At 39.3% G+C, this 23,496-nt stretch overlaps 2 protein-coding genes across 7 annotated transcripts; one reads left to right on the top strand and one right to left on the bottom strand.

Moving 5' to 3' along the window:
* Window positions 1–9,568: 9,568 nt before the first annotated feature.
* Window positions 9,569–14,977, top strand: rogdi (rogdi atypical leucine zipper). Of its 4 annotated transcripts, none has more exons than XM_022843716.1 (10): window positions 9,569–9,644; window positions 9,837–9,939; window positions 10,623–10,694; window positions 11,036–11,121; window positions 11,551–11,695; window positions 12,040–12,135; window positions 12,478–12,585; window positions 12,771–12,899; window positions 13,388–13,471; window positions 13,734–14,977. In XM_022843716.1, the coding sequence occupies exons 2-10, from the start codon at window positions 9,847–9,849 to the stop codon at window positions 13,782–13,784; spliced, it is 864 nt and encodes a 287-aa protein (XP_022699451.1). In that variant the 5' UTR covers window positions 9,569–9,644; window positions 9,837–9,846; the 3' UTR covers window positions 13,785–14,977. The 4 variants fall into 4 exon arrangements, with proteins under 4 accessions (XP_022699451.1, XP_022699452.1, XP_022699453.1 ...); XM_022843717.1 differs by having other exon boundaries at window positions 9,571–9,644; window positions 9,844–9,939; XM_022843718.2 differs by having other exon boundaries at window positions 9,584–9,691; window positions 9,844–9,939.
* An 84-nt stretch (window positions 14,978–15,061) lies between these two features.
* On the bottom strand, window positions 15,062–23,476 carry pkaap (A-kinase anchoring protein pkaap). 3 transcript variants are annotated; one of them, XM_022843710.2, is made up of 10 exons: window positions 23,265–23,355; window positions 22,991–23,123; window positions 20,026–20,226; window positions 19,641–19,871; window positions 19,419–19,523; window positions 18,179–18,678; window positions 17,680–17,778; window positions 17,349–17,504; window positions 16,996–17,204; window positions 15,062–16,698 (listed from the first exon to the last, which is right to left on the bottom strand). In XM_022843710.2, the coding sequence occupies exons 2-10, from the start codon at window positions 23,010–23,012 to the stop codon at window positions 16,413–16,415; spliced, it is 1,809 nt and encodes a 602-aa protein (XP_022699445.1). In that variant the 5' UTR covers window positions 23,013–23,123; window positions 23,265–23,355; the 3' UTR covers window positions 15,062–16,412. The 3 variants fall into 3 exon arrangements, with proteins under 3 accessions (XP_022699445.1, XP_022699448.1, XP_022699446.1); XM_022843713.2 differs by lacking the exons at window positions 22,991–23,123; window positions 23,265–23,355 and adding an exon at window positions 23,391–23,476; XM_022843711.2 differs by lacking the exon at window positions 22,991–23,123 and having other exon boundaries at window positions 23,265–23,402.
* Window positions 23,477–23,496: the final 20 nt, after the last annotated feature.

Consider the following 23,496-nt stretch of genomic DNA (forward strand, 5'->3'; position numbering starts at 1 on the left):
TATTAATTGCACCAATATTTATTATTAGAGAGCATATTTAAAGGCAGATCAACAACTGTAATTGATAAAAATATCCACTCTTTATTTAAGTAATTGCAGACACCCATATTGCATGAAGACATTTCTGGCCAACATAACCACCATCTTGTTTCTTCTATTAATTGATGTATTTACGGAAGGCTACTAGGTAAAGTGAAGATAACTTGGGAGCGCATTGGTACTCAGATGGCATCCTTTGTCACTGCGCGGGGTATAAAAACGCAATTTAACGCTGCACCCCGCTACTCATAAAACGAGCCTAAAAATCTTAACTTTAGATTCGTATTAAAATCTACTAGGTCCTACTGCGATTTAAAATGCGATATTTACATCTTGTAATTATCCTGCGTTTTTTTTTTTCACTGAGTATTGACAATGGGGCACTGACAATGTTTCGTAAAAGTGCGATATTTTGCGCTAATTTTTTTAGACTCAATTCTGCGAATATTTGGACAAATCGTTAGTCTATGACAATAATACTAGCAACTTTAAGTTATAAATCAATTTGAGGTAACTTCTCGAAAGGTATCTGCATCCATATTTTATTTATCTCAGCTAAAGTCTCAGCCAAAACTGTCAATAATATTTTCACGTACAGTCAACAACGGATGTTCTTTAATACACAATTAGAACTCAATAAGCATAGGCTGAGAATCGAAAAAAAACATTATGCCTATCTCAGGCCAAAATATTCCGGTTGCGCATTACTATTAGTTGAAATGCGAAAGCTATATATAGGCAGTTGTTTGTATAATATTTTTAACACATTCTTTGATCAAGCGATATTGGGACATGGAGATTTCCAATGCTTAGTATAATATATTATCTATGAGGCCATCGACAATGATTGCATTGGACCTACGATTCGGCCTATTCTTGTTTCATTAATTCCTAGTGACAATTAGAAGACTGGTTGCTGTTTGAAATCTTCAGTTAAAATTTCCTATGTACCTGTGATTCTGACACAACAAGTAAAAATTAGTTTTCATCTCATCTGGCCCGTGTTTCTGGATGACTCGGCGTTAGATTTAAATTTTAAGGCTTTGTACTAACAACACCTACGCAGTCTAAAACTCTAGCTACGGTAATGAGATTAGACGCTAAAAGCTACAGCTGTCCAGTAAAAATAGTTAGGCAACGATCGCTAAGAATGGTTCCATGTGTTGTCTCTCGCGCGATACCATTGTGAGGTAACGGACGCTACCACATACCCTTTGCCCACAATTTCAACAAAACTGGTCCATCTATCTATGTGCACTAAGTAAAACAAGCTTTATCATAAACAAGCTTCTATTGTTACCATCAGCTACTATGTGTATCGCTCAAATGAAAATAAACCAAAACATTGTTAGCTCAGATAAAGTTTTCCATATATGTTGCGTCAGTATGAACGAATTTATGGCGGATCTATGCACATGTACCTTAGTACTTACCAATATACAGGAGTTAGCAGTTGACGCTTGTCCACACATTAAACTTCGTTATGTGCATGCAGTTTAATAGCTATACTACCTAAAAGTACGGAACTGCTTTTTAGCACAAAAAATCAACGTTCCGATAGGCGCACACAGATTCTTACGAAGTCTCTGTGCTACCATTGATCTATCGTTCCGATATCACCTGAGTGACTTTGGAGTTTAAAGCATTTTTCCTACAATTCGCTTTTCGTCGCTTTCTCAGTCGTGGTTCTTGCGTAGCCGATCGTTGTAAGGATAAATTGCTCCTCACTCTCGAGAACGAGAACTTAAGGCACACGCCGTTGCCCCTAACACGGGCCTTCATTTGCCACTTAGCCAATGCATCAGCCGACCCATCTGTCGCTCTGCAAAAATAACACTGGGAAAAGTCAGCTAATACCCGCGAGCGCCCTGACGTTTCGTTTTGGATGACACCAATGGGCGGCTGTTATAGAGAAGAGGCTGCGTTACGGCGGGGAGGGAACCCAGGACCACTGGAGCTTGAACCCGCCTACAATCACATTAATCGCGTTCGACCGACAGCAACGTCTTCTCCTATAAGCTGCTCTTAAGACTCCGCATCTAAATGCGTACTAACTAATACGCACAGATAGTAGTAGTAATACTAACAAGAGTTGGGTAGGCGTGAAGAGGAACGATCGAACCTCTCATGTCTATAGTGCCAGTCATGATATATTTGCTTGTGATCATACAGGGCCATTAAAGCATAAGTGACGAAACATCAATTTGCATGAGCAAATGTGTTGTTTGCTATGTGTAATAAGAAAAACCAGATAGCTAAGGACAAACAGTTTCAATCTGTGTATGCAAGAACGATTACCCAGACCATTATAGCGTCTCTAGTTGGCATAATCTTCATTCATTATTACCACGCGTATTTCTTATTTCATTTTTTTGCGGCCTTGTCAAGGAGCTGATTTATTCAGGTGCACTGTAAATTGCAAATAATTAGGTAATAGCAGAGACAATTAACGATATATTATACGAAAATAGCCATGGGTTTAATTCTCTTATATCCAGTGGACCACTGACTTCGCGATGTTGACCCCAGATGTCGACGCCACCTGCCTGTTCATATTATTATTATACGGTACAGTTAGTGAGGTTTGTGAAAGCCTGTTAAACTGGGAAAATATAGGTCGCCGCATATAAATCAAGTTACGTAAGCATTGTCTCAGAGTACTAGCAGTCCGGCATGAAATAAACACACCTTTATTTTATATAATTAATACTAATGCAAGTAATCTTATGATTTTATATACCGTCGTATACAGTAAACAGAATTTCATTCAGCCGATGCTAACTGATTCTTCCATTGCAATGAAGACTCTGCAGCAAAGTCATAAAATAGTTATTGCCTAAGCTGCTAGTTATGTCAACTAGCGGCAACCTAGCGACACAGATATTTCCAGAGTGCTCAACGCGTAGCATCATCAGATACTATATTAAAATCAACCTAAGGCTTGTTAAAAGCAGATTTCTTTGTTTCAATGAATAGAACTAGGGCGTATGCCACTAAGGGCAGGCAACGTTTCCGTAATTTTCTTTTTTAACAGTAAGCTGTCCATTGAAAATGGAGACGGCGTTTAAAATATGTCAAGTTAAGGTATAGGTCGCCTCCGACAGACAACATTTGTGGACGATTTTCTGTGAATATTCTGTGAATCAACTATACGGACGCTTTGACAAAAGATTCCAGAATTAGTGCGTAAACGACGCTTACGGGTTTGGCGAAAAGGACCATCGTATGAACTCATTGATTATATATCAATTGTCCTACCAAATAAATATTGTAAAACCCTTTTAAAAGATGAACATAGAAGCCAGAACGGTTGGGGCAAATCACTTGCTCAATTGTCATATCATAAGGCTCTTCCTTCCTTGTTAGCTCCAACACTCTCCCTTCATAGGACAGCTAGTGCATATATAGCTTAAGTTACTCACATAAAGGGAGGAAGTGATACTATAAAGGATGGGCTTTATTGCACACAATATAGAACTGTGTTTCTGTGTTTTAGGTCGGACATTAGGATACAGGACAAAGACTGGCAATGAGTTGGAAAGCCCCGGGTGGTGGCTGACTTCACAAACCATAGGCATCTAGCTGATCGCAAACAGCCACCATACTTCACTTCGTAAGTTCACTGGCGATGTACAATGCGTGTGGTTCTAAGAAGAGCTTTTAAAAATGAGTGTTCGAGTCGAACTCTTACCTTTACCTCGCAGCAAAAAGGACTAAAGCAAGATGCAGGCACATTTTAGCACATTATGCTAAGGGATGTAATAATACGTATGCTGACCAATTTTGTACCAGACATGAGCTACTTTTGAGAATGTATTTGAAAAATCACACGAATCGCTCTAGGTGATTGAGCCCAAAACTTGTGAATCTCGCGAATTGTTATAATGTGTTTGTGTTATTTTGTACCTAGTATTCTCGACTAGAATAAAAGTTATTAAAGCAATTGTGTTCAGGCCACTGCGCCACACTGGTCCAGACAACCCCTGTGCAACAAATATGGTACACATAAAGAACGTACGGGACAGATCTACAAAAATACGGAGATGAATATCAAATTGAGAAAGTGTATATATATTGTTAATCCAATAGTTACGCTTTACGGTTTTCCACCAGCAGAATCTACGGGGTATTTTCAAATTTACGAATCTTGAGGATTTACGTAAGACTCGTTCCTGCTGCTGCAGTTGCTCTTGCTGGAGACAATTTATCTATGCCAAAAAGCGTTTTCCCACTAGAACCTAGCTGTGACATGTATGCTTCTTCGTATAATGTCTGTTTTTGCGTTGGCGGTCGTTTTCATTGATCAGTTCCTACAAATATTTTCGTTGTCACCGATCGTTTCGTTGTCTTGACACGTATTCCTTCTATAAATATTCACTTTCATTTCGCTCGTCTCTGATACTTCCTGCCGATTTCTGTCCGTATTGCATAGAGCCTGCTGATTACCATTACGAGGGCTCTAACGCCACTTAGTAAGCAATAGATTTGACATCGCTCTACCGTACGCGGGGCTGGTCTTGTCTATCTAGTGGCTTTATGCTTGACAAACAATGTCTTCGGCAACATAGTGTCAGCAAGCGCGCCAGCTACCCGTCGCCATAGTTCCGCTTCGTGTCGTAACGACTACCGTTGAGAAATCTTAGCCATTGTGCGGTTTGAAAACCATTGTTGTTGATAGAACGAAGTGGCTCGTACTGGTTTCAGTAAGGGTTAGCTGACTGCAAGCGTTTTGAGATTTGTCTGATGTGGAGCCAACACTTAAGTCAACATTGATTGGCATTTAAAAGTGGCTGAGAGATTGATTACCTAAAGCTTAGAAGGCCGCCATTAGTAAAGATTTGCGTATACATCGATGTTAAATTACGACAAATTACTTGAATGCTCGATACAGTCCTCTAAAGCTGTACTTAAACGACACGGTGTACGTCAAATCTATCGTTTTTTTTACCACTGCAATTCTCAAATCGATTAAATTAATTTCTATTAATACAAATCAGTTAAATTGCTGCAGTATGTATATGTATCCCTTATAAATGGGTTTTACTGCGACGACAGCTGGGTCTAGTATGTGCGATACTGAATGGCAGGTAATGGTTACTGAAGAGAACCTCCGCTATTCAAATAATAGTTCGAACATATTATTATTGTAGGCCTCCTGATGATTCACAACTTTGTTTTTCTGGACCCTAGTTGACATTGCCGATAGCCACAATCTTTGAGCTATGTTAAATGAGAAGCTTGTTTTGCATTTGTCAGTTTGGCCGAAAAAAAAATTACAAGTCGATCGTACCAACCTGATTGTGCATTCTGTATCCACCCGGTGATATTACTATTATAGAGGCCAGGATAATAGCTAGGAATACTACACATATAGATACAACTCGCGCCTACTTCATCACCTTTCAGTTTGTTGCACATGATTAGTACTGAGTATACACGTAAACGCAAGTTACCAACCTATTGCTCTTGCGAATATAACTTGAAATAGGTGTAAATTTGCCTGACTTGAACCCGAACTCTGTGCCTTAACTTGCTGCGGTTGCCCTGTCACACTTTTTGCATTTACTCTGTCACTTGGGTAAAGCTGTTTTTATAGTAGCACTACAGGTTTTCCTTTGCAATTCCCCTTTCGCCATCTATCAGTAAACCTACTACATTATCTTCGTCGCTCTGTTACTTGTCTTCAATTGTTTAGTTACCCCAATTTGAATATTCCACTATACGAAATCCAAATACCTTAGCAGAACCTAATGAGGCAGGATTCGGTTAAGTGGGCACACACGGGATTCAAATGCTTTAGCAAGAGGGTTTGACCCGCATGAGCCCTTTCTCTTCGAAAAGAAAACAGATATTACATTACCATTGTCGTATTGCACTAGTAACGTTTTTGGCTAATCTGGAAAACACGTGGTGCTCTAGGTTTGAAATTTGGCGAAACCGTGCTTCGTGTCCTACTAATCCCGAGACCCTTAGAGAAGGGCCCAAACTTCTCTGGGAATTATGCCGGTCCCTATTGCAATCCGCTTTGTGTGCTGTTCCGTATGTGCTGCTATGGTTTCGTTATCTCAAAATAAAATTTTAGTATAAAAAATATTAATCAATCCAGATATTATTCTGCTTAAAAGATGAAGACAACAGACAACTTCTAATTTAGTTTGTGGCCTGCTATTTAAAAGTACTAGGCCAACATCTAGATAGTTCTCAAATTTTTAGTCTTTGTTGAGATTACTGCTCGAAGAAGTAGTTTTCCCCCAGTTTACATTAGAACGTCTGAGGAAGTTATTCTATATATTGTATTTAGCATATAAAAGGTATTACTCAAGCGCACAATTTTCATCAAGATAGCACGTAAAAGAACGACAAAAATTGCTTTTGGTTCGGTAGACATACTCTTACTTGTTTAAGAAGATTGATTTATTATCGACCATACGAGTTTATATTGATCCTTTCTATGTTCAGAAGTGCACAGAAAATCACAGTAATTTTGATAATAACTTACGGTTTGTTCCCAAGGGTTGATCGACATGAACAAATATCTTATTATATCGACCACGTTTATCATTCCGGAAAAAGAAAGCATTATAGACATGCCACTATCTAATATAGCCGTTTCAAGCTCTTCTACGATTTACTGACAAGCATAACCGCCCAGCCACTAGTGATCACTCCGCTGATTCACTTTGTTCCGTCTTCAACATAGAATAGACGACAATGTGCTATCACTGAATCGTGTAGCGTGAACAATATGCGTTTGTGTCTTGGAATTACTTCCTTGCTGTATGTCTGTGGATTCATCTGGCGGAAGAAAGTTGACTGTAAAAAAATGCTGACGCGGGCTTCACCTCCAAAACAAACAAAACAGCACCAGCCTCGTCCTACGTGAAAAATGTCAGGTAATACTACATTACAGAGCCACACTGCAGCATTCCTAGCGGCAGAGATTGATTCAATGAGAATAGGTTCTAGGACAGATAGACACAGGATTGAGCTAAATATGACAAAACGTCATCGCCTTAGTTGGCCATGCATAAAGGTACTGCGCCATAGGCTGGTCGGCTCAGCGCATCCCCGAGTGAAGTTGGGTACGGCAAAAGATAGTGTTAGAAGCAAAAAAAGCTCAAGGGGCAAAGGAAACACTGAGATGTTTAAAGGATATAATGGGTTCAGTTTTCAGACGAACTGATCGTTGTTGTGCCCCACGTTTGATGCTGGCGATTCCTGACGTTTTAGGGGCTAATAGGCACCAAAAAACTATGCATAACATAAGGTGAAGAGATACCTGATTAGGATCGCGGTGCGTTCCGTTCAAAGAATGTGCCGCCACAATGGGGCAGCCCACGCCCCATAGGCTTCCAATTCACTCTTTAGCTTCAGACGCGTGGTGAGATCAATGCTAAGAAGAACTCACCCGCGCGTGTCGATTACTACACGGGAACGTGTTTATTAATACCTGTCCAACGCTTGCGCATGTTCTAATCGCCGAGGAACATATGAAACAGGAATTTTTTTCATGGTCACGACATTAATTTAAATTCGACTTAGTTTAGTCTGGCAGTGAACGCATGATCTAAATCTGTCGATAGATAACAGCTCATTCATTTTTCTAAAGCTAGGTTTGTTAAAGTGGCGGTCACCGCATTATTTGACTGGTCGATTGCCCCTCCGTTGTCACACCATTATATCGGTTTATAAGTTTGCTTTTTAAAATGCGTTGCTTAGTTCCTAAAATACAAAAAAAATCTCATCTAGGCAAGACGCAATATATAGACGATGCATTAAAAAGCTTGCTAAGACAATATCTATATTTTAGTAAGGCATTTGGCCACTTTGAGGTTAATTTGTCCTAAACATTCAAGCTGGTTTATGCCTCTATGAACTTTAACTAGAACTCAACGGCATGTGACTAAACAAGGTTTTTCAGGTTCTAACTACTGTATTTAAGAAGGCGAATTCTCAATAATCAAATGCGTAATTTTTTTATCAATAATTTCTCCAACAATTGTAACCTGTTACAATTAATTCCCTATAAAACGTTTATACTGTAGGGCCCAATGTTAAGTTCATTTACGCTGGGTGCATTGAATTTTGCGACTGATGCTAATGTCCGCGGTGTTTAGACTGCACTATTCGGTGAGTTGTTCTTAAAAAAAAACCGAGAACGAAATTGAATATCGGCTAAATAATGGCCCACAAACTGCAAACACACTCGCTGCGATAATCAAATCATATGTATTTAAAGATATTTTGCCAATATCACGATTTTGAAATAAAAAGCCTGTCACAAGGTTTGGTTCATTTTTCACAACCTTAAACATTAGTTGATCATTCATTTTAATAATGACATTCTAACTCGTTTTTAAAAAATACACACCATACCATAAGCCAATATGTTTGCCGAGTTTATTTGTTTCTTTGATAACAGCCACTCTCTTTCGTTCCGTTTTCACCATAAAGGAACACGATCACCCTACACTGCCTGTAACCAAACCTTTCAGCGATACCTTTTTTTTGATCACCCCTCCTGTCTATTTATCTTCTGGCTCAGTGGGCCCAGCTGGCTTTACCGTAACGTTGTACAATCCGTACGCTTCGCGTTGATCTATTTATATATCACTTAAAGTACTAGTAGCACAGTAGAGCAAGATAAAATATCCAACATGGAAGTAAAAAGATTGTAAGAAAGAACTCCACAAAGCAACGATTGCTTTGGATTAAACTATGTAAGATCCGTACACAAAACCACAGAACGCAAGTCTCTATTCACTGTGAGACATTTTCACAAAAGAAATTTGGAACATATGGAGCCCACACGCTTTGGCGCATTTTCGGATTAAAATGGCCTCTATAATATCTTTTCTATATTCTGTATAGATAGTATTGCCAGAACATGTCCTGCAACATCCGTGATGTGTACCTCGTGGGCCTTTGCTCGTGGATCTATTTAACGTGGATCTAGAAAGCGTCTAATTCTTTTGCACTATCCGAATCAAAGCACAGGAAGCTTCGGCATTATGGCTAAGCCGGAAAAGAATCATTTAATTGCACTTTACTTGATTATTTAAATTTGGGCTTTACCACTTCTACGAGATACGGAGAGTATAAACGAGCTTATGAAGATCGGTAGAAGATAGAACATTAAACTTAGCTACGATTCCAACATAGTAGGTAAAGAGCATGTAAATAAAAGAAAAAGCCAAGAGAATGCTAATATATTCGATGAGTTGTGACAACTAAAGACTTTCTACTTCGAACCTCCAGACATATGTCCCTCTAACATTTTACTGAAGAATGCATCAATGATGCCGGAGGGAGACACTTTAAAAGTTATGTGGCTATAAGGTTGAAAGCACGAACTTCACAACTTCTGTATCGGTGTCCAAAGAGACCTCAGAGTCGCAAGCTTTGCGGCAAGGCTGAAGATCGACGAAAAAGATCTTTCTTACTTTTTGCTGTTCAAGTCGCCCGCTACAGCACGCATGACAAGCAGGGATGCGTTCATCCATTCGTCCACCCTCGCTCTACCCTACACAAGAACACCACCCTCAGTGTTACCATCAACGAACAAGTCACAATCAACTGTTTTTATAGTAAAATTGTCTATTGAGGTGATGACTGCAAAGACGAACACAGAGCAATACAACGTGCACGTTCAGTAGAGTACAGTTTTTTTCTTTCAGGAATCACAATAGAAAGGCTTCGATAACAAAGTACAGATCTCAATTAGTTATTGGTGCTCATACCCTATCCTGGTAGAATTCCATATCCTCCATTACGCAAAGTAACAAAATTGAAGACAGATTTCAGGGCATGAAAATGGCAACGACTACAGAAGCGCACCATGAAGGGGCCGCCCTAATTACCAACAGTGGCAACAGCAATGTTAGCGAAATTGAAACACTTGTAAGCACTTTATTTGTTCGAGAACATTGCAGTTTTAAAATCAGCTCTAGAGCTACCCTTGGAGAGCTAGCAATCAGCTAATCAAGGAACTGCATAAACAACCATTATTTCCTTTTTTTCGCTTAATTCTGAGTTTTGCGTTTTTTGTAAGTTATAGTGAACATCGAAATAATTCAAAGTTCTGTGTTTACCCAGTTGGGATACGATGTTAACATTATTTGATACATCATTTTTCGAAGTGATGAACATTTTATTTTGTAAACGCGCATGTTACTCTAATCTTCTACGCATAAAGCACAGGCTTTTCTGTTTGCAGGAGCGTCTCTATAGTGTATTTGCATAGTTTTTCCCGAAAATTAGATTCTCAAAAAATATAGTAAATAGAAATTATAATATAATGCAGTATCATAACGCAGAGAAATGGAAAAGATTGCATGACCGAGTGTTTATGAGGATACCTGATGGTGGAGCTCGCTCTTTCGTCACAATCGACTGCAACCAACAAACTATTTATGCCATATACGAATACGAGCTTACAGTGCCCAACTATACACATGATGTCTGGATAACATATTTGCATACGATTGACCGCGAACGGCGCAGATTTGTATAGCATTATTCAATTGAATCATTGAACCTTGTGATTTTATTGTTTCTTTTTTTCTACTATTTTGCTGTTCTAGCAACGCGAATATGAATGGTTACTGAAATTCGAGGTGAACGATATCGTTGAACAGCTTCAAGGAGTTATCGCCGTGAGTACTATTATTGGGCGCTACCTATCGATAGTACTGATCAGAGGCTGTTTCCTAGATTTGGGTTGTAGTGCGTGAATCATAAACGCTTGCTCAGTCTACGAATATGTCTAGATTAGCATTGAAAATGTACAGTTGGCTCTATTAGAACAGGACCCAAACATTTAAGATAGACACAGTATAAATGTTGCCTGATCTTCGGTGTATAGTTTGAAACTTAACTAAAACCACCAGAAAAGAAGTTGAAGAAATACATGTATCTGCATATATAAAAATAAATAGCGTGCTGAGCGGTACGCTAGAATTTTCACGCTTACTGTAATTCTATATCTATTTGGTAGGAATGCTCGAAGCGATTTCCTCTATCGATCCCCGGTCACCACCAGACTGAAGCTCGCTCTGATAAATTCATAATGCAGAATACCATGTAAGTAATTCTATCTTAAAATATAAATAGATACTTCTATTTCCGATATAACCATATGACCGAAACAATTATTATCTCCATGAATGTCTACTGAAAACGCTAATCAATCGTTTTGTTTAGCATCATTAGTGCTTAACCAACAATCGGGACGTGTAAATGTGTAAAATGATTATGTATGTAAATGTGAAAAATTGATTATATTGATGCGAATTGATTGAAAAGCAGCTAAAAGTATGCTAACGTACAGCAAGAACTGTAACTCCTGTCGTAGAGCCAGCGCCCGCGGTATTGAGCTTTAATGTCTAATACTCTAAACAATTACGTGTGCGTACTTAGCAGTAATAATTATCAAGATGTCTTCACTGTTTTTTCATTGCCACACTTGACAACTTATTTGGTCTGCTTCGACTGCTATATGTTGTGGTGCAGCGCTACGTCAGCCGACCAGAGCAAAGTTGTGGCAACTCTGACAGGGGACTCAATTAGCCATGCCGACATTAGTCTACGCTTACCAAAACACTCACAACCCAGCCAAAGAACAATTGTGCAAAATGACGCTCAATGGAAGCTGCAGGTAGGGGTCATTTTTTCTACTGACAACCAATTTAGCCTTGCAATGCTTTGTTTATTTACATGCCTAAATACTATATGTACTACATTCCCTCAAAACTATTTAATTTTAAAGGCCATTTTGTAAAATATCGAAAAGCATAATTTCTTTACTGTATTAAATAGGCGATTTCGAATATACTATTGTTTTCCTTTGTTATTACAATAGATCGCTTTTCACGGACAAGCTCATATTTATATTTGACTTAGATCTACAAGCTTTATTCCATATGTAATTAAGAAACTTTAAATATCGGTATGAATTAGCTTAGAACTTGCAGCTAACTACAGTTATCTGCTTTTTTACAGCAAATTCAAGATGCTGGTAATCATCTCATGCAGGCTATGAATCTTCTCAATCCGAACCGGGTGGGCGGACGATTCAAGTTTACGTCTGGACAGGAAGTACGCATTTAGCTGAAATTACGCACACACAGACACGCGCATTTAGATAATAATAGGTATTTACTCCAGGTGATTCTGTTTACGTATTGTTCACTAAGCGAAAAACTCATCGCACGGTTCAGTAAGGTCTGTAATTTTTACTTAGCGAAGAGTTTTGAACATTGTCATGTAGACGAAAACGACAAATATTCTTCTCATCTATTTGAAAATATCACAAGAAACAGTCCTTTTTTATACGGAGTCAGAGCAGGAAGATTCTAAGTATATATATATATGCCAGTTGGTTAGTACTGTTGATTTAGAAACTGATCTTCATCATGTTTCTCTTTGCATTCGACTTAGGTTCGCAACCTTATGTCAGACGTGATGACGTGCGTAGGCCGTGGGAGAGCCTGTCTGGTAGTACCTAAAAAGAGGACAATAGAGGAGATCATGCAGAGCAGAAATATGGTACGAAATAACGTGTGTGCGCAATGCAGTGGCTAACTGACTTGTTTGATTTATATATTAGGGAGCAGTAATTTTAATGTTTTTTCTACTTTATCTCTTTATATGTAGAGTTAATACAATCTTGGTAATTTGACATTATTATATTTTGCTTCCGGCTCGCTGTTTTCGCTTTTGCGGTTATGTAGAAATCGCTTCAACCACCGCTCCCGAACGATGTTGCCGTGAGCTTCTACATCCAGAGTTACAAGCTCGTTTTTGCTGTTTATCATGTCCAGAAAGATCCCCACGGCCAGCAAAAATTCGATGTTCTACAGGCAAGTACGGAATTGCCATCTTGAACGTGAGCGTGCTAAGTTGCAACTAACCTTATCATTATTGAGAAATGTTAATAAATCCATATATATATATAACCTAAAGAATAATGCTCGTAGGTGATGGCTGACGTCTGCCGTTGTCAAATTAACAAATATTCTGTGGTTTCTGGTTCGACCCTTGTACCATGTTTTCTAAGAATAAAATATGTTACAGCTACTTCCTCAACGACTTCATTTGTATTGACACGTTTGGTGCATTTTAGTTTTACTCATATACGTTCTATATTGCTAACGATAAACCTAGGATTATTTCCATATTAAAAACGTGGAAAACACACCAAAAGCAGATATAGCAGTGAGCATGTAATTTAGACTAGCTTTGTAATCATCAAGAGCTTCAATTCTTTTTATCACATATTTTTTTCGCCTAGTTGTCGATACGTTTCACCCTAAATACGATAGTGAACATCCTCTGGTCTAATTTTTAGGCGGAATGCTCTGTTCCTTGGTTGAGCGAAGTGCTAGTACTGTTCACTGTCGCACTGCAACTTTGTCAACAACTTAAGGACAAGGTATTTAACATAGAACTTTACTCAGTAATTTAAAGTTTGCCATTCATTCAGCATGATTGTTTTTCATTGTCGTTGAGTGAGTTCTCTCAAGTACATTCGAAACTCATATATTGCTCAATATATCATGCACTATGTGCTTTTAGCAGGTATGTCCTATGGCATTTCTGGGAAACCTTATTATTCGAATCCTTATTGCGCACGGCGTATTCTTACAAATTTTTATGTCAAACATTAAAAACATTGGCATTGCTTATTGTTTCAGGTGGAAGTGTTCAACCAATACAACGACTTCACTGTTCCCGACAAAATCTAAATGTCAACATGCAAAGAATAGGTCCCCCGTCCAGTAAACGCTACGCCCCGAACCATAAGATAACGCGAAAACACTGTAGAACAGCACGAAATTCCCTGACTCATGTCGCATTAGAATGCACTGTGTCATCACTAGCATCACCGTCACAGGACCGCTCAGATGAGCCGAACAGCCTGATTTGGTCATAAGTAACACCCTTCAAGTCGATGTCGTGTGATGGGAGACAGTCTATTGATCTTGCATTTAGTCATTGACTGATGCTAGTAGGGCAGGAGGCATTAGAGCTCCTAGTAATAGTATGACCCTGCAGAACTTGTTTTTGATCCGTTTTTTAATGTGTTTATAAGTTATTTATTTCGCTGTCGTTACCATGGGTATACTTCGTGCCAGATTACTAATGTATTTGACCTATGCTCTATTCTATTCCATAATTATGATAATCAGGCGAGCGTGAACAATGCATTCAAAAACTGACTGTCCATCCAACACTTCGGTCGGTTCTATTTATTGTTATGGATATCGTTATAACTAGAGTCGGTTTGTACTCATTAACAGTAGATGTATCATATAATGATATTCTCAAGCTCATTTTTTTCAAAAAATACCCTAAACAGATACCTTAATATTGGGCGAAAAAGATATGAAATGACACGTGGTCAGCGAAACAAAGTTTAAATTATTAATAACAATAAACTGATCGAGTCCTCACACAGTCGACATTCCTTAGTTTTTAGTGACTGTGAGTGCAACTTTATTACAAGCGATTTAGTCATGGTAAACACCTCACGACGTATTATGTACTCACTATATACTACTTGAAAGTGTTTAACAAAATAAGAAAAGTAACAAAATAACTCTAAGAAGGATTTCATAAAATTACAACAGAAAGTAGTCAAATGGATGAGATTGCATAAACTTAATTGAATGTTATAGTAAGGTCTGAAGTAGAGCATAAATATTGATTAAACGAAAGTATCACGCTATTGTATAGAAAAAATTTGCACGGAACATCTCGCATCCTATTGTTGCAACTTTGTTGCAAAAAGGGTTACCTACATTTCTGATTGCGATAATTACTATAGTCAATTGAATAAGTAATTGGTGTGTGTCTGTATTACGATGTCGACGATGTAGAGATTTAATGTTCTAATAAAATGTCCTCAACCGTTAGGTAATGTCTAACATTGAATTGACCAATAGATTGTTCTTACTTAGTAGATTAAATCTGAGGAAATCTAAGAGACAGAAAAATCATGATCAATCAAAACAAAAAAAAATGAAGATACTATCAGAGGTCATTTTATTGCAATCAAACATTACAATACAAGACTTTAGAGCGCCTATCGTGTCTCATAAATACCGTCTCATAAGAATAAATAGCAATTTGCATGCATCACAAGTGTTTTTCGCGTTTGGTTATGTTAGATAGACCTACTTGTTAACCAACCATTAAATTCGATAAACAATAGGACGATCGTCTGTGCCCAGTTTATCACTCCTCCTATTCACTTTAATAGAGAGAGGCACAAGAATGAGAAAAATCACATTTAAGCTGTTTTCTCCTTGTATTAATATCACCTGCAGATCACCGCGCCATTGAATAATTACGTCGCTTGACTTGCTTTCCGCGAGCCCCCCTTTTTCTTCATTTCCCAAGCCGGATTTTCTTTACACCCCGTTTATTATTAGTGTCATTATCCATTTTTTACTAATCAAAAGCATTTTACATCGTTCACATTGCTTAAATAAGTTCTAGTCAACAGTTTCGATCTACGCGGGTAGATTGAATGGTTCTTTTATCTTAATTGACGTTTTTTCTGGCGGCTTGTTGCACTTCTACGTATACACGGAAGAAGCGCATACTGTCAGATCTGCAAACGTTTTCCAATTTGACTCTTTCCATTTCCACTACAGCTTCGCCTTTCATTGTTCATTTGTTCATTTTCCACACTGTTTCCATATATAATTTAGTTTGCTTCTTGTTGCTTTTAGTAAATACTACTAATTCATATCTTTATTCATATTATTACATAATTATAATGCGTATTTTCTACATAATGTACAGATCATTTACACAGCCAAGAGACGACGGTAGCTAACCAATCGCGCATTTGCCTGGCGAGTGACGTTAACTCTGCCACGGTGGTGGCTGTAACAACCGTTGCTAGGTGCTGCTCTAAATAGTCAACGCTGAAACTGCTCTGAAAGTCATAACCACTTAAACTCCAGCTGTAATAATAGTCCACTAAAAAGGTTTCTTTTCCCTGAAATTATTTCCAATTTCCAAACAATAATAAGAGCATAGCATTTTTTCCTTGGTAGGTCAAAGAAGCATGTGACTAAGGTTCCCTTGACTCCGTTTAACACAGTTATACATTTACTATTTTTGAAAGTTTTGAACTGAAATTTCTACGCACAGCCGGTACACCTCTTCCGAGTAATTCGAGGCCAACTGACCTAGGCGCTGTGGGTAACTATTTAGTTAACGGTCCTCTCCCGTTTGTTTTCACCGGCCCTATTAGTTTTATGTGAGAATCTGCTTCCTCTTTGCATCCACCCTGATGAAATCTAGGGTTCTTCAATTTCTTTTAAATAGTCTCTCTTCATTGAACGTTCGCCGTCCCTCTTTCATAAAATTATCTCGTCATTGTTGTCGTGGCCACTATGGTTATTGTTGTTATTGTTATGGGTGCTATTATTATTATTGGCAGTTGCCGTGAGGCAATGGACCTCACGGATGAGTTGATGGGCAGCTTCCCACGCGAGCTCTTCTTCTTCTTCTTCACGATCACTTCGGCCAACAAGCTTTCGCAATTTTGATATTGCTCCACTCCCGACTGTTACTCCGTCAGGTTCCGGCTCAAACTCGGAGGTGAGCTTCCCTAATTGGTCGATGTGTAGTAATTGTAACGGTCTGAAATGTTGAATTACGGCCAAAACAGAAACTGTGTGGTTAAAACGACTTGATGCGTCAACCAAAAATGCGGCGCGATGACTCGGAATTAAAGTGGCCTTATATGGATTAAACCTTTTGAGATTTTAGACATGACATTTATCGCGTCGTTTACTACTTACGTACGCCTTAATAAACAGTGTTCATATTCCATTCAACCTGATTTGAATCCACTTTTTATGTTTACATCTAATGTGTATATATGTGTCAATAAGTGACACATGTTCCTGTGATACTGTCCAAGGCTGACGGTTTTACCTGTTGTGAAGACCTCCATTAGCCTGCTGACCCTTTCGCAGAGTCCCTGAGAAGCTCCATGAAGAGGTAACTTTGTCGTCAAGAAGACTGTGATCGCCAGATGCCCCTAAACACCGACTACCGCCTGTTGGATCTGAAGATAAACACCGACTATCGCCTGTTGGGTCTGAGGAGACGCTTTCACTCGCATGACATCTGCTGCCCGCAAACTGAAGGCAAAATAGAGTTGGTTAACTTATCGCGGCAAGTTCGACAATGATAATATATTACAAATACAGTAAAGAATATTTCTCATTGCATTATGTCCCTTGGAATTATATCACAGTAAATCAGGCTATTGTTCTTTCATTTACCTGTTGTGTGCTCGTACTCAAACTACTCGTATCACTACAGCTACTACAAGTGTCTCTTTCACGTTCCGGACCCCGTCTGGTCCCATGACTAGCCCGTTGCACCGTCTGAATGCATTCTGTGAGAAACTTCTGATAAAGCGGCGAGTTGAAGAAAGCCTGCAATAGTGGAAAGATTTCACTATTAATAACAGACATCAAAGGTAGCGTAGCATTATCATAAATCATACGCACTGTTTTAGAATATATATTTTGGCTAGCATCAATATTTTGCACTCATGACAAAAGATTTCATACTCTGAAGTGTATCCATGTAGGAACATCAATCACTTACTTGTAGAAAATTGTTCTCGAGGTACTGGACAACAATGGCATAAGGTAACGCAAATGTTCGTGCATCGGGACCGTCCTCGGAACATATAGCCTCCTCTATCTACACAAGACAAAAACAGTATAACTAATAACGGTGTTACCAGAAATGATTTGAGTTCTCAAGGCCAGGAAAAATTCGCGTGCAGTTATGCCTAACAAAAAAAATTGCACCCACTAAGTAGGCACGACGCCCCTTGTGGGGTAATTACACAAGGAAAACCACTAATCCCGGAAGCTATGAAAGACTCAGCACTCAGAGTTGGCCAAGGTGGAATCATCGATGATAGATCCTGGCTACTCCATCCAACGTCTGATATTGACCGACCATATTTAAAGAATACGTATTTAAACGAGAATTCGAGTAAGTAGAAAGTAATCAGTACGGTACCGTGCGTTGATAGAAAAATGTAAAACACTAGGTTAAACGGTGACGAAACTTGCTGTGTCCTATTTTTACTAACCTGACTACGCATCACACTACTGAATCCGAGTGGTGTGTCAGCTTGTAATGAAAAGAATTTTCCGTAAATGACCATGGCATCTCTTTGCGCTTCTTCGGCGGCGAATGCGTCGGCAGCTCGCGTATGCGATGCGAAATTCTCGGCAACAATAAGAAAGTCAATGAGAGGTCGGATGCCCATTTCTTCACTGAACTCCATCAGGTAGAAGAGACACGCATCGTTGGCTAAGATGTCAACGAGCCCCGGCCCAGCAGCCATTGCTGTGAGTACGTCGATTTGACGCTGTGTGTAATAGGGACTCCTGACAAAGTCAGTATATAGGTCGCGTTCCATTTGATCAAATACGCTCCGTTGAGCCCGTGCGAAACACGTCCATTCGACATGTGGCTGAGATATACAGGCCAAAATTTCTGCGCGAATGCCATCCTCTAGTGGAATTGGCTGAACGGCGGATGGACCGATGAACTTATTATAAATGTGTAGAGCGTCTTGGCCGATACCTGGCAATTAATAAACACGATATTCAAACATACCGATGTCGATACAAAAACTGAAGCCAACTGTGTCTTGCATTTCCTAAGAGAAGGTATTTGACTCAGTTTAGGAACTAACTGTTGAACGAGCACCCGTAATGCAAACTGGCTTAATCTTGAAAATATTATTAATGATGAACATTCGAGTATTTTCTAGTATCACACTGAATTTGAATTAGTGTGGTCAACATGAATACGAATGCCGTTTTACAAAATGGGAATCGACGGTTTTGCTGAATACCTAGCATAATTTTCAAATATTATATCTAACTATATAAACAGTTCATATATGCGATATAGATCGTCGTATATACGACTGCCACTCAACATGTAATCGTTCTATACTCGGCTGACGTTGTAAACTGCGTCTTGTAAATCTGCATGTACGGCACAGTAAATGGCGACGATAAGTCACCGCTGACTCATATACTTTAGTCTGCCTGGCGTGATGGCTGTGCCACCTGGCGGCGATTTCCTTCCATTGGACTAGTTCGACGCTTTGTGAAACAATTTTTTTGTTGCATAGGTTTAGTGTAGAGTGCAGTGTTTAGTATTTCAGGTGAAAATACTAATGGGAAACGTTGCTATTAAATTATAATAATTAAAATTAATGCTCTGTTGTGTGCGCTGCACTTACCCAAAACTCCTTCAAGTGTTTTAAGTTGTTTTTGATTGTGATATCAATTAATTTGTATTTTAGTACTTACTATCCGTGTAGACTGGAGGCACAAACTCTTTTGGAGATGTATCCTTTGGTGAATGGATTGCTGACGCTGAGTCTTCACAGGGACTGAGTGGGTCCGCTTGTAGAGCTAAAAAAGAAAAAAAACAAACCAACACAAACCTGGAAAATCGTTCTTTGGCATTTCCCAAATGCGCCTGAAGGGAGCCAACGTTGAGATGGAAAAAAATGTACGAGTAGCACTTACGGTCTGAAGGTCTGAGTAGGGGCCTTCGTGCTTGCCCCTGTCGTAAAACTTGACTGCTGCGTTGGAACATATCTGACTCTAGCCAGAATCGTAGTAGGTGCTGCATTCCACGAGTTTCCATAAATTGGAGAAGATACGGTATCGAGCCGTTATCTCTGAGAAGTTCAGAAAGGGACTTGAAGGAACACGCCTTCGTACGTGGCCCGTGAGCAGGGTCAAAATCCGATTCCGCTGCAGGATCAGAGGAAGGAAAATAACCGTGATAAATGCAGAACATTTCAAACATTGCGCCATGCCTCTCTGTGGATGCTAGCATCCTAACAAAACTAAGCACCCTCCAGTATCGCAATTAAAAGCAAGCACTTTACTGGGAGACTTTACTTACTTTTGAGCACTCCATCCATGCGTTCCTGAGGTGTTACCTTTAATTGTTGGACCCCACTAGCGACGGAGCCCCCCGCAGCCCTTGATGCTCGCCGTAAGCCGCTGATGCCAGCTCGGGCACCTCGGTTCAATCGCATCTCCATTGAACCGAGGCTTAAGCTGCGTTCACCCAGCAAATTCATCCCTGAACCTCCTAGAGGCCCTGCAAGAAGAACCAAACTTAATTAAATTTAATCTTGCATATGCGGCAAGACGAACTTGGATAAAAGTAATTGTTTTACCCAACGTACGTTGATGTGCATCTAGTCCGATTCTTTTGCACTGGCGAATAGTAGGCAAGCAAATACAATGAGGTGGTTGTTGTACCGCAAAAGCTTTACCATATACAAACCACCCAACCAAGTTGCTACACGATATATTTTATTCAAGCTTCATACTCTTCGCAGAAGCTTATCTAAAATCCAAGTGCTTGAATTAGTTAACCGCTTAGTGATGCCTCACGTAAAAATTGGAAATCTAGGTAGAAGACACCCAGGTTTCAGGCTATTTGAAAGACGCAGAAATTACGAATAGATCAATACTCGTATAATCCATAAACTTTCGATCACTCTCATAGAGTTTTGGATTACGCACTTTTTTAGCTCTAAAAATAATAACTGCGATAATCACCCGCATTTACGTGTTAGAGCGTATCTGTAAGAAGAGGAACTTAACTTGTCCGGAGCTAGGTAACGGGCCCAAAATCTCCAATAACATTATCTAGATTCTACTGTCAGACGAACTTCGGTAAATATATCAACCTTTTTAGCTATCTACGTCTATAAACTAGCCGAATATCATCAGAACCACTCAAATGGCAAAAATATCACTTAATACAGAAAATGAATGCTTAGATATTGTGCTTCTGTTTCTTTCAAGGTGAAAGCACTAGATTAAAATGCATTCAGAGTACAAACATAAGTTGTTATCACTGCAATCACTTAAAAGCAGAAATTGGGAGATCGAAGACCCTAGAAGAGATAACTAGAGAAGGCGTTGCAGGGATCAGAAAATAGTTTGAATAAAATAGTGTACGGACATTTATACATAGGATTTATCAACATACTTATTACGAAGTTTATCTCAGAGACACCTATCATAAAGAAGTACAGCAAAAAACTGGATTCCAGTTAACTAAATTCAAGACAAGTAAAAATTTGTGCAATAATCATCAACGAAAGATCCACTTGAAGCATACTGTCGCCATTGACTACACACAAGTAAGTCTGTGCCGCCCCTCAGAAAAAGCTTATATTCTTTAGACTGAAGTCAATGCGCCCTAAATGGGTGGCGTGATGTATTGTACCGTCGATTTCATCAAACAAGCGATCGATAACGAGAGGTATAGTAATGCTAATATAGCTGTTAAACAGGTCCCAGAAGGCTGATTTCTACTTCGGGTTTCGATACACAAGTATCGATGTTTTTTCTTTGTTTTCTGACCCATTGAATAGTTCCTGAAAAGCACAAGAAAAGCTAACTGGTTTTACAATTTGTTTTGTCTTGCTTTATTATAGCATCTAGAATTCACTATTTGTTTTGTTGTGATACTGATTGTGTGAATTACTAACGTGTTTGATATTACCCCAAAGTTTAAGCTCCGTTAAATGATGGTTTACTTGAAGTTTTGTGTTTTGTTGACAGTATGTGCATGACAGCTCTGCGACGCCCTAAACGTTGTGTTCATTTTATTTAACTCAGATACGGGCAAAAAGGCGCTCTATCGTCTTCAGGCTTTGCGAAGTACTACTAACGCTTGTGAGATATTATGGAACAACCACTTTTTGCACTTCATGTTATCAAATGATTAAATTAGAATCTGATCTTCAACCATGCGTATCCAAATTCCGCAAAATCTCGGTTTCTTTTGGAGGGACTGACCGATTATTCACAATAATCAATCCACTCGACACGAATTTGTCATACCTTTGTCAAGAGGCAATGAAACACATGATGATACACTTAAATTAGGTTGTTACCGACTATAACAAAATAATCCGACGTACAACTACGATAGCAATGTATGATGACAATCAATGCACGAATCCCTTTTGCTCTTTATCGCACAGTAAATGGTAATTAAACATGGGTTTGTCGTATAACGACGTCGAATACATAATTGATTAGCACCATTTGCAACATCCTGAACATCGCTTGAAGCATCAAAAGGAATATTCCATAACAATGGCAATATACTCTAATGATGTTAATGTTCCATACTGAAAAAGCAAATGGGAGCATCTTAAATGCGAAAGTATCTTTTGATTATTAACATTGTCCGGATTTACATTATGGTAAAACAACTAAAGTTTTTTTGGTCCCACCTACTTCTCTAACCCATGTTAACAGTAATGTTGTCAACACACTGTGACCACAAGATCTAGCCGTATTGCACTGACGCGCATGCGCATCGACTAAGCCACAGCACAGAATATCACTGCGTAAGTGTTCTTGAATCAATTACATCTATATTTATTTGGCTGATATCACCGACTTTTACACCTATGCCAATCAAAAAAGTCGCTAGACCTCTTTTTCAACACATAATTTGGTGCTCGATGCGTGAAAAGACGAGCCTGGCGTATATCGTAAACAATACTTCAGTCCCTCTTCTGGGTCTGCTTGGCCCGATCCACGCTGCGAAATGAATGTAGCAGTACACTGTCCCTATGTTTAGTTATACAGCCAACAACGCATACAGCCATCGTGAGATGAAGTTGCCGTCAGATGTCAGTTGTCAGTGAGCATAGTTACACTTCGAAAAGCCGCGTTAATAAGTATCGGAAAAGGGGACGGCACTTAATCTCGCATCAATTCATATTTATGACAAAATAACCCACCAAACAGCTTACCCACCCCTAGGCACCAATCGACTTTTGGAATTACCAGCAGTTAGGGTTCCATACTTCTACATAAAACACACTCGCCTTTCTTCTTGAGAAAGTTCATCAGGCGTTTGTAATCCTATTTGCTAGACGTTGCCATCATCATGGTATCTTGGCGCACCCGACACAGTGCGTCAAGCCGCTCGACTGATTGTCGTTACCATAGGGCTCCTTACTGTATCGAAGTAGTGGTAGTCGTAAAAGCTAATTTGAGTACCCATTTCACGTTACGTGCACACATAAATATACACATATATATCACATAGAATAATTTATGTGTCTGTTTATCTGGCTGCAAATGATGCCAGACACTCACAAATAGACTGACGGCCCGACAATAGTGTTACGGCTGCACGGATCTCTCCTTCTCCATCACACGATAACAGTGCTCCTGTTAAGCCACGGCAAGACAAAGCAAAACAGAGACCTTTTGCTTACTTACCCTTCACGAACGGTGTTATAATCTGAGCCAAGCACGATGATCCGTCAGGCTGCCAGGATTGTGTTCCCTGGGGAGGAATTCGCACTTGCTTTAAATAACCGTTAGT

Source organism: Varroa jacobsoni, unplaced genomic scaffold, assembly GCF_002532875.2.
Source record: "Varroa jacobsoni isolate VJ856 unplaced genomic scaffold, vjacob_1.0 scaffold_1071, whole genome shotgun sequence".
NCBI lineage: Eukaryota > Metazoa > Arthropoda > Arachnida > Mesostigmata > Varroidae > Varroa > Varroa jacobsoni.

Coding starts and splice junctions, on each gene's coding strand:
- pkaap (XM_022843710.2), bottom strand. CDS start 23,012: ATGAACTTTCTCAAGAAGAAAG. Junction 18,679..19,418: donor GCCTCCAGTCTACACGGATA/GTAAGTACTAAA, acceptor ATTAATTGCCAG/GTATCGGCCAAGACGCTCTA. Junction 17,205..17,348: donor TGAGTACGAGCACACAACAG/GTAAATGAAAGA, acceptor TTTTGCCTTCAG/TTTGCGGGCAGCAGATGTCA.
- rogdi (XM_022843715.2), top strand. CDS start 9,648: ATGACTGCAAAGACGAACACAGAGCAATACAACGTGCACGTTCA. Junction 12,136..12,477: donor AGTTTACGTCTGGACAGGAA/GTACGCATTTAG, acceptor CATTCGACTTAG/GTTCGCAACCTTATGTCAGA. Junction 12,900..13,387: donor AAAAATTCGATGTTCTACAG/GCAAGTACGGAA, acceptor TCTAATTTTTAG/GCGGAATGCTCTGTTCCTTG.